Genomic DNA, 11,755 nt, shown 5'->3' on the forward strand with positions numbered 1-11,755 from the left:
TCCTTGAGATTGGGACTTCAAGACTGACTGGGTGCAAAAGATGCTAGTATCTAACGCGTCTAACCGGAATGCAGCAGAGCTAGCGAGGAAAACGTCAGAATCATTACCCACACCCTATTATCCTGATGGTAGTATGCTGGTGAAGGACACGGTTTACAGCGCGTTAGTCTGCCTTTGTGAAGCTCAGCAGAATCCAGTCGGCCCTCGAAACTGCGTTCCGGTAAATCATTGCACACAGCAGTAACTGGGTTAAAATGCACCATTCTTCGGAACACACTGCTAACTCTTCGACGGCCCATGGCTGGTTGAACCCTTACTGGGGCGTAGTCCCCGAGCATCCGCCAACCTTGTATACCAAATTGTAAGCAATTAGCGAAATACGATCATTTGCACACCAATTAAATTTTGCCAAGAGAATCAAATGAATCCCAACTGAATCTCTCGTTTACGGTATTTTTTATCATCTTAATCTGAAAATCAAAAGGAAATAAACTTCGATATCAGGAGGAGCGTGCAAAGTGAAACATGATGCAACCTTTGTGGAGCACATTTAGCTGAAGGATACAATGAAAGAGAGATTGAGCGGGGGATTCAGCTGAGTCTCGCATTACCATCATGTTGGTTTGTAAATGAGTGTGATTCGCAAAACAGGTGGATCGATGTAGTGAAGTGAGTCCACACAGCCACATTTGGTGACACAAGCCTTAAGTAGACGAAGATATCCTGATAGCAGTTCAGATACCAAGAACTTGCTTGTAGATACAATATAGGTAGCAACTGAGATCGAATTGGACTGCAATTGCCAAGAACGCAAACACGATAGCGGTGAAATCGGTTTCAAACTTTTGATACAAAAGGCGGGAGGCATGAGAAAAGAGAGGCGATTGTAAACAAATTTATCGAAATTGTGCCATACACACCGGGGTGTAATAAGTTAGACTGGGGGTAAAATTTGAGTTATCACAGAATGAGGGTAGTGTCAAACGGGAAAAACGCCTCACGTTTTTCATGTACAAGCGATTTCCGGCGGTTGTAGTGCGAGACCGTCCGACTTGCGAATCACATCAGCCTTTAATGGCTGGTTGGCAAAATGTTGTAAGAAATCTCTCAAAACGAGATACATTGCCGGATACTGTCGCTGTTGTCGTATTTGCACCTGTGATAAAGAGACACATCGTGATAAGTTAGGCGGTTAGCCTGGGAATGCCAGCACGTACGTCAAAACGTGCCATCTATATAAACAGTAAAATAAGAAAGTCAGAGCAACATAGCAGCACAAAATCATTCCCAAGATATTACAAGTTCTGGCAAAGGATTTCATTCAATCAGGGGTAACGAATTGTCAACAGAAAAAAACATCTGCCGCTCTAGTGTTCACTGCTTCGAACAAACAGCCCACGGATGACTGTGATTCAGTCTAGGAAATGTCCGCGGGACTAACCGAAATCGCTTGCACGTGATCCTATTACTACCCCTTATGGGTTATTCTGTCAACATCTGTTCTGATTCACGGTACGAATGAATGAAGAGAACACAACAAAATGAAAAAAAGTGTGCGAATGAGATGAAAAGACACCAGGGAAAAGGCTCAGATACTTCTAGAATTTCGATGTCAATAACTTTCATTGCAGATGAGACATCGGTCTGATCAATATTAACTTTTTCTCTCATGATATGTCGCACCACTAGAGTTGGACCTCCGTCTGACGACGAGCATCCATTTTCGACAGGGAGTGGCCGGTTGCTGCTGCCACACTAGACGATAAGAACCAGATGAGGAGATAATGACATCGGTAAAGCTCAATGCTGGGCAATTTCAGGGAGATTCGATGCGTGAAACAACCAACGTAAGTTACTGGGTCGTGGTTCGATGCGTCGGGCTTTCCGCTCACATCACTCAAGTGCGAACATGTTCATCTGTTCAGACGTAACAATTCAGATGCGTCCAGCGTAAGGTAGTGGTAACACGCTTTCTTAGCATGTCAGATATGCGGAGTTTAAATCCCTCCACGGCCATTGGATATGCACTGCAGAGCTCCAATAAGAACGAAACTCGAGTCCATTGCTTCCCCCCTTCAGTGTGGATGATTGGGTCGGGACAGTAGGACAATTATTCAAACGAGAGTCACGTGGGTGTTTATTCTACAAATCCCGCAACCACCAACTAAATAAATAATCGTCCAAATGCAAGACCCTTTCGGTGCCTAGCTATCACGCTACCCGGAGGAGACAAGAGGGATGATATATTTTCGGGTTATCCAAGTCTATAGAGAACGATCAAGATGCCCGGGTTGGGTTCGAACCACGGACCTTCCAGTCAGTAACCTCGTGTCTTCACCACTGAACTATCTTCGTATGAACGCCGAAAAAAACAATTCTCCTTCAGCCACTACACGGGTAGACACTCGATTGTGCGTTGGTCTATTGTCGACCAGTCGTACACTACCTCCAGGCAGTGTCACGAAGTTGCACGACCACGACAAGTCAGAAGACACCTTAGTTTTACGCTGATGACCAAGGTGAACTACGAAGAAGCAGGAATCGAATTGTTGGCCACATAAACACTTTATTTGAACATAGATCTAGTGATGGTTAGTCCATCGATTAAAAAGCGTAAATGCCACCGAAAAAGCAAAATGCCGTGGAAAGATGCAACCTTGATCCATATTAAGTAAATTATCAATGCAATCAAAGCAACAAAAACTCACCTCATGTGCATAGGCAGCCAGTCCGTTGCGCAGAAAAGTTAATCTCTCCGATTCATCTGATCGAGCTAACACCCAGGAAATATATCGTGTGGTCGACCAACCGGCAGTATCATGAGGCGAGCGAATCTCGTCTGGTGCTCGACTAAACAGGTGTTGACACACGAGACTTGGAGGAAGTTGGATGATGTCCAGAGTTGGTTCGGTTTTTTGTTGCATATAAGCCTAGAAGGACCGGAAACAGAAGGATCACACGCTTTCTGGGGATTTTAGAGAGATGTAAGCATTGGAAACCTCAAAAGCCACAGTAACAGGGCCAAGAGGCGAGAAGGTATTATCAGCTACAGTGTTAGGGGACTTCAAACGAGAGTTACCGGTAGACCCGTCTAGAAACTCCACAGATCTTTCCCAGGAATAGCATTTACAAGTTATGAGGATAGAGGTCGTTCAGCTGTAACACCCTTCCGGTGCCCAGCTGCCATGCCACCCGAAGGAAGCACGAGGGCTATCTTAATAAAATTTTCCACAACATTAAGTGCTTCTCCTTGAATAGAATTTGGCACGTTCAGAGTGTGCACGTTCTGAAGCGACTTTGCAATTTGCAGGTGCAAGGTGCATGCCGAAAGATGGTATGAGGGTGGTTAGTTTATTCAACAAAACTTATGCCTAGCCTTCGTCTTCAAAGATGAGGACGCCGTTTCAAGGCAGAAAGGTCTGTTAGCCATTTAGAAACTGAAGGACAGTATAAACTCACAGATAACGGCCCGAGTTGAGCGGATCGAAGGAAAGACAGACATAAGTAAATGGCGCACGTAACGGTAGTCTAAGATATTCGGCTAAGCCTCGAACTTCCCAGTATTATCATTGATGACCTCAATAACAACCGGCTGCTATCCCACTCTGTGCATCGGATGAGGCAGTTTCCGAACGAACCCAACTGCACCAGCTATCCGTGCTCCGAAGGTCCCTGGATAGCACTAAGTTCTTCTGTCCGCACACAGGTTGCGTTCAAGCTGATGTTTAGCGAACATTTTGACGGAATCGAGGACCGACAGCAATTGGAAGAAATAGTAGCCAAGAAGAATCGGGAGTCAGGAACATAGCCTTTCCATTGGCAGATAATGGTCATGTTATAAATCTAGGTCCAAGATTGCTCATCAGTAGGAAGACGCCGGGTGGTTCAACGGTGTCTATCGCATCTGAACACAGTACTACTGCTGATTAGTACAAATCTGAAAAAGTCGACCAGCTTCGTGTCTTGAGTCCAAGCTGAACAGATCGATAAGCCGTGTCCCTAATGAGCCAAGGCGTTCAACTTGTGTATTGGGGCCCCGTACGATTAGGAGAGTAATGCGTAATGAGATTAGTGAGTTTGCAACAAAATATACCTTCTGACGAAACGGAATTATACTTGGTCAGTTTGTATGCGAAAACCACAAATGAAGAACCGGTTTCTAGGGGAGTTGATATGTGGAAAGCACATAGGAGGTTATTTGTGGGGAGCCGATCAAGTGACGAAGCCCAACCATGGAAACCGAGAGCCACACCAAAGTCGGCAAAGCCGCTGCAGTAGTCACTTCACATGCCAATCGACAAGAAAAACCGGGGCAAGTTCAAATCGAGCGAACGTGCAAAAATGACGAACCCTCAGTATTTGATCGGAGTCGGCCAAGAGGACCGGTCGGAATGCTCGCAGTTTCATACAGGCTTCGGGGGCAAAAGAAACCAGGGCACCTTCTGTGGCGGACGACAGGAGAGGGGACACAGCTAGTTCAAACTCCACACAGTCGGCGGCCAAACGGATTCGTCCAACTTCACTCACTGGGCGAACAAGACTAATATTATTCAGGAACATGTCTATCCATCGGGTCATGTACGGTAGAACGGATGATTGCAGCGCTACGTCACCACATGAGAAGCATCCAGCCTTCGGAACAGATGACGGCGCGCGGTCCGTAGATGGCGGCAATGATAGACCGGAAAGATATTGCTTTCGAGCCCTGGAAACGAAATCCTGGCGCAGAGCAATAGAAAAAAACAAATGCTTGCTAGAAGATGACGTTAAAGGAACCACAGAAACAGCTAGAGAGTAGAAAGAGAGGGAGTAGAAAATTATTTAGTCCGCTTCGAGGTTAAGTCAACCGACACATTCTTCAGTTTGTCTAGAGATCCCATGAGATTCCATGAAAAGGCCTTTTAAAGGCCTTTTACATGTTACCTAACGGGATGTTAACAGTGTGAAAAATGTGCGAGTTGAATAGATGATCGTGGCTGGGGTAAGACAGAACAACAGGACTCCGATGGAACAGGTAAATAAATACACGAGGGATTCGAAGGCCAAACTGAGATGCAGCTGGAAATAATGTTCAACTCATGGATTGTATTAACGGAATTCACACCACTATTCACCGCATACAAAACTTTGTGGGGGTATCGCTTCAGTTTCGTAGATCCCACCGGATTCCTTTTCAAGGCCAGTACAACGAGGTACCAAGCATCACATACAAATAATCTGTCGGAAAATCATGAGCATCTATTCGCTCACAGACAGGAGTCAGCTGCGCCAGAATGGTTGAGTTGACGGAGAAACGTCGATATGCCGGAAAAGTAAGCAACACTGTGGTACTATGATGACCCGGGTATCGGTCCGCGCACAACAGATGCGGGGAATGAGATGATCCGATTTATGTATCAAAAATGCACCCAGTTATTTTTCCACATCTTCGATTATTAACCAACTTTAATATATCCCAAACGATTATCAAAACATTTTATATGATACTCTAAGGTCAACTGGTGTCGACTGAGCCTGCAACGTTACAATACAGCCGAATATTTTCATTCCTAAGTCTTGGTTTAAAACATTCTTCGTTTTTATGGTAGTTTACTTTTGTCGACTTTGATACTCCAAGTAATTCTTCAAGTGTTTTCATGAGTAACCATTCATTAATCGCGAAGTACCCTTATTACATTTGTTTTCCGAACAATGACCAGAACCGAATAGGACAATTTAAGTGTACCTACTTGGAATTTTTCAACTCACAGCACAGCACTGAAAGTACACCGATGGATACAGTAATCAGGCGCACGGGAACTGATACTGGACACACTCCTCTATGGCTAGTAGACGACTGTGCAGTATGTGCTATTCTACTAACACCTCTTTTGGACTGGTTCATCAGATAAGCACACCGTGGCATCTATCTCCATTTTTCTCGGATTTGCATCACATATGTCCGATATACTCGACGTGAGTAGGTGGCCGCTCCATTCTGGCACAAAATACTATAACATGACATGAGATAATCATCGAATATGTGTGATCCAAAAGTGCACGAAACACGTTGTGCCTTCATCCGTCCACTGAGTAACATAGCAACGCGGCCCTATGTTGAACAGGATGCCACACTCGTAGACAGACGGCTTGATAACTAGATTTGGGCAAACGACAGGTTAAGTTTGAAGAACGTTTGTGAGAAACAAACACTCGATTCAGGAAACCGATAATTTACTTTGTTCGAGTTGTGGAATGTAAAAAAGGAGGACCTGACCAAAAAACGGAGATATTTTCCGTGCCTTCCTACGGAAAAATTTGCAACCCCAAGGAAGTCTGTGGATTTCCGTGGAAGTTTGAGCGTCTTTGGAAATGAACACCACCCCATAGGACAGTTTCACAGCTAAAGTAAAACTACATACGGGGGTTTGTGGAACTAGGCGGATGCTCACATTCAAATTAACATTTGGATTCGTTGGGCTAGGTAACCTGTAACAGGCAGATCTCACCTTCAGCTAGTGAACTGGATAGTTGGCACCCTGTGCGAGGTTATTCAAGGAGCAAACCACCCTCAGAATGATCACCTACCACTTGCCTGTAATTGCTTCATATACAATGAGCATGATGGTTTCACATCTTCGTCCTGGCAGCATGCAAAATCTTCACCATGCATAGTGCTCATCAGTTCTTCAATTACGTCACTAATTGACTGCAGCAAGGGTTGGAATATACTGATGCACATAGAATTCAGACGTGTTTCCAAAGTGGCGAAGATGGCCTCCAGAGGTGAGCTGCCGTGTTCGGATCTGGCCGATTGCATTACGGGGAGATTACGCAACCGCCTGGTGCAGGTCCAACCGAGCTGCGTGCCAAATGAACACAGAAGGTTGATCAGGTTAATGTTGTTCTGCTGGCTGATGGTTTGTGGATTCATGACCTGATTGGCATCTGGACCGACAGCGACCAAGGACTCCACTTTTGTTGCGAATAAGGCTACCACCTTGCTTATATTGCGTGATACCTTCGAAATGAAATAGAACGAAGAGGGCAGAAGGGAAGGAAAACACAAGCAACGAAGAATGGTAGAGTTACGATAAGTGTTCAGGCTGGAAGATTTTGTTTCTCAGTGTACGCCGAGTATTTTTTGGGGTAAAAAGCAAGACGTTGCCCGGCAGTAAGCCTAACAATTATTTTCCAAATTGCTCCGAAGCGACGACTTTCCGATACAGTACAATTAAGACCGTGATCGGGTTGTGACACAAAGTAGAATGGAAATAGTGACCTCTTCTGAGAATAGCTCACTTCGTTCGAAACGGTCGGGTCAATTTCTGGTTTCTTTATCTTCATCTGAGGTCAAATTTAGGCCACTTAAACAGACGGAACACGCGTTCACAGAACGGTTATTGGTACACGAGTGGCTCAGCTGTGAATGGCTGCAAAGTTACATTGCGCCGAGTTCCCTAAAAACACTCTTGTTACTTAACAACGGTAGTTTAGCAATGGTATATTTTTTGGCGCATACCAGATGACAGCGACCAAAAAACTCACCTTACATAGGAGGTCGTAATGCACTGTAGCGTAAGCAAGCTCGTTTCCAGCACTCTGCACGATTCCATCCAGTTCCTGTGCGTCTAGACCAACAGAACTGTGGCTTGTCGAGAAGGCCATACTGACTTGGTCGAACAACCTAGACAAACTTTTCGATAGATAGGCAGTTTCGAAAGGTTTGACTGCTTCCAGCAGGCAGGCTGGAACGACATCCGCCCCGAATACACCAACAGTTGGACAAGATGAGTCATTCCAACTGCCATGAAGTTGCGTTTGACGGACACGACGGCCCAAATCGATGACCAATTTCAACAATTTTGGGTATTCACAGTCCAACGCTTCCTTCACTTGCGGCGATTGTTCAGATATCTTCAGCAGTCGTTCAGATAGTCGACCAGCGGCCCAACCGAGAAATCCCTTGTTCACACGCAACTGGGCCTCCAGTTCGGCAATACGTTCACAAGGGACCATATGGTCCTCGTCGCTCAAGGTTTCCGCTGACAATGGAATGGAAAAACATCCTATTCATAGAAGGCAACCAAAGGCACCCAAAAGGTATGTGACTGAGAATTACTCAAGAAAAGTTCAAGTGATTAACGAGTGTTTTAGATTTGTCCAAACAGTGGGGGCAGCAACCGCTCATTCGTGTTTAGAATATATCTTAAATTCGTTGAATTGTGCAAAGTATTTTTTGGCCGCAAGTTCCAGGAGTTGGAAAAAAAGACATAAAAGACTGGTTACGGGTGCTTTTGATAGTAAAAAAAGCTCAAAGTGATGAGCAAGAACACATGTCGGTATGAACTAGAAACAAGAACAGGATACTATTATTGACTATCCAACACAATTCACACACGTGAGATGAAAACGGGCAAACAGAACGACTACCTGACATACGAGATTTGAATTGAAGCGTTTCAACATTCGTCGAAGCGAACAGTAATACAATGGTGTTGCGCAGGGCCACTTTATCTGGTCCATGCCAATTAATGACCAGATCGTGAAGCAGCAACTCCGCCAAACTCGGATGAGGTTCAGTCGATTCACTCAGCCGCACAATCGTGGAGCAGTTAACGCTAGACTCGCGTTTTTTCAACAAGGTTACTCCCAATAAGCGGCAGTGATAGGTGAGGCGCTCCAACTTATCCATTATTCCATCCAGGCTGGTCCAAATGGCAACGTAGAATGCAGCGGCCTGACTACCAACGTTCGGAAGAGAGGCTCGACCTGGGTGAGGAAATGGAGAATGTACTTTCCAATGGAAACTGACTACACAGACGAATTCAGACAGACCGAGAAATGAACTAGCTGACTAGCCCACCAACAAACGGATAAAGTGGAAGAGAGCAAAACATAGAACCACCCAACCTAACATCAATCGAGATTGGAAGTCAGCTACGGCTAGCGGCAAGTAAATTAACACACACACTACTCAACGTACAACCACTGACCAATCGCTACACCCCACTACGCTTCCTAAAAACGCACGGATGATGTCGCCTAGATTGGCGATGGAACGCTGGGCTATTTGATTGTCCAGCTCAGCGAACAACCTACAGCAGCTGAACCACCAACATTATTCTCATTAGTAAGCAACACGATACTTGGAAGGATGCTTTGGTTCCACAATACTGGTCCAGCTGATAGCGTAGATAGACTTATGTCTCCACGATAACACATGATATATAAGTTACCGGGTGACTGTGATCATTGGTGGCAGCAGTTTAAATAGTGCGTCCAAATTAACCATTTTCGCAAAGGAAACAGTCTCCCATCTCCTACCGAGAAAAGCAAGTTCCTGTGATCTTAAGAGACCTACCTGGGAAATGATAATTCCTTATTCAGGAAGCACTCGAGTCACCTCATCAAGAATGACCTCTTTCTGATGTTTCCCAGGTCCACTGTTGTATCACATTACGACACCTTCACATAGGTGGCACTCAATCGGCAGTTGCAAGTCTCACCGAATGGGCTGAATGCATATGGTTAAAGGGAAAGTTGCCGCAAAACTAGCAAGGTGCTTTCATAGAATGACAATGGTGCCACCGATCCCAGCCTTCAAGCCGCTTAGATTAGCTCCAAGCCTAATGCATATAGATAGCCGGAAAAGTACAAATCGTACCAACACGGTCAGCATCCGAATGATTCTAGCTCCAAACACGGATAATACTGTAAACATAGCAAAAGTACAACGCACAGGAAGCCCCACCGAACCTACCCGGTCCGGCTGCCACAGGGCCACCGGGACTTCCGGCTTGTCGACTGCGTACCCGCTGAGTGAGCCTGTCCACGTCCACAGCTGAAGCCAGAATCGAGTCGAACTCTGTTTGCCACCGCTCAACCAACTGGCATACGACGCTAGGAAGCATACCCAGGTTGTGAAAAACCTTAACGGAATGGAAAGTTGGCACGAAATCATTTAGTTCATTGTCCACATATGGCTGACAATTAACCCAGAACAAAATGGAAACAACGAGAGCTCGTAACGGTTTCGAAAACACCTATTAAAGACATGGATTAAATGGCTAGTGTATCAATTTCAATCTTGTTTGATTTTCAAAGAGACGGCAAACTGAATAGCTGAGGTGAAACTGCAATCTGAGCAGAGATAACAGGCCGGAGGTTGTATAAAGTCCTGAAAGGAAAATTCGCTAAAAGGAACACCTTCCCCTGTGAGAAAATCATAATGATTGGGAGGCTTCTGATTGGGAGAAGTCTGTTGGGAAGAAGTGCTCCAAAGGCGGTGATATACATCTCGCTCCGGGAAGAGGAGATCCTTAAAATTCGGGACAAGGAAACGAAAACTTCATCAAACCTACCACAACAATGAAGACTGTCATAGCGTCCCTCCTGTGGTCATTAACTCCTAGCTTTACTGTACCTATGCACAGCTGATGACTGGCACTACACCTACTAGAAGCTCTGTTGCTACAGTCAAATTACATTGACAGCCCCGGTCATTGCAATTGGACTAATGGGATGCAGGTTCAGGAACAGGGTGAGTAAGCGTGTACGTGCGGACATTCATCAGACCCGGTAACCTTGGTATAGCCTACGATCTGGCGGTCTGTCAGCCTAATTTACTTGCAGCAACAGCATTGCGATATTGTGACTTCAACTGTCACTCTTTCTAATAACGGTTATGTTGGTAGTGACGAGTCCAGTGCAATCAAAGAAAGCGGCCTGTTTGCCTTAGTTAGCCATTTCATAATGAACCAACAGATCACTGCCTCGACATGAAAGTTTCCGACTTTGAAATCACAGTAACCGAATTCGATCATCATCATCATCAACGACAGCATGACATCAGTGCTCAACACCAATGCTTCACTGCCGTACAGCCATGACTTATTTGAAAGCCTTATTGTAAAGAAAAGAATAAAGGTGGATGGGGGGGACTTAGTGCTAGCTTAACACAATCATTCCGAGGTGCCTACACCTCCAGACATTCATTCACGCAATCTGGACAGAAACTGACAACAAGAACGCCACTGACATCGGTTGGCAGCCATATCTTGTAGTGTCTCCAACCAGGCACAGTGAGGATCACGCGGTCCCCATCCTGGAAGGCGAGTAGAACCCAAGCGTTTCTTGATCTCCTTCATACTCCTCTGACAAGTCAAGGGTTGGCCACCTCTCTGTTTACGCCACTCCGAATTGGGTATGGAAAATAGTACTCTTTTCGGTAAACGATGATTCGGCATGCGTAAAACATGTCCCAACCAACACAGCTTCTGGTGCTGGACACATTCTTCAATGGAAGTACCCGTTACACAACCGAAAACACGCTTTCTAACCGCCTCGTTACGGATTCGCTGACACCAACCCACACGAGCTATGGATCTCAGACAACGATTGTCGAACACCTGAAGACGTCTCAGGTCCGCTGCTCGAATAGGCCAAATCTCACAGCCATACAACAAAACAGCCCGTACTGTAGCTTGATACACACGCCCCTTCAGATTCAGGGATAAACCATTCTGACGCCATAGGTGTCTCAAGTTAGAAAACGCGGCCCGAGCCTTGCAGATTCGTGCATTCACCTCATCCGTCACACTACAGTCAGAACTAATACAACTACCAAGATGCGTAAAACACTCCACAACTTCCAGTACTTCTCCCTGGATTGTAAGTGGCGTGTTCAGTGACTGTACGTCCACAAGCATGACCTTACACTTTGTGGGTGCAAAGTGCATACCAAAGGACGGGATGACTTTGGTCAGTTCATCCA

General features: G+C 45.5%; 1 protein-coding gene across 1 annotated transcript in view; it reads right to left on the reverse strand.

The window, feature by feature from the left end:
* Positions 1-331: 331 nt before the first annotated feature.
* Positions 332-11,755, reverse strand: part of T265_13342 (hypothetical protein) — a gene marked incomplete at both ends in the record, with an annotated part of 32,362 nt that continues 20,938 nt past the window's right edge. The window contains 7 exons of the mRNA XM_009168453.1: positions 332-1,156; positions 2,709-2,930; positions 4,351-4,787; positions 6,568-7,000; positions 7,528-8,024; positions 8,413-8,751; positions 9,743-9,965. Of these exons, the coding sequence (XP_009166717.1) occupies positions 1,007-1,156; positions 2,709-2,930; positions 4,351-4,787; positions 6,568-7,000; positions 7,528-8,024; positions 8,413-8,751; positions 9,743-9,965 (2,301 nt within the window). The remainder of the gene's footprint in view (positions 1,157-2,708; positions 2,931-4,350; positions 4,788-6,567; positions 7,001-7,527; positions 8,025-8,412; positions 8,752-9,742; positions 9,966-11,755) is intronic.

This window comes from Opisthorchis viverrini, assembly GCF_000715545.1.
Source record: "Opisthorchis viverrini unplaced genomic scaffold opera_v5_57, whole genome shotgun sequence".
Classification (NCBI taxonomy): Eukaryota; Metazoa; Platyhelminthes; class Trematoda; order Opisthorchiida; family Opisthorchiidae; genus Opisthorchis; species Opisthorchis viverrini.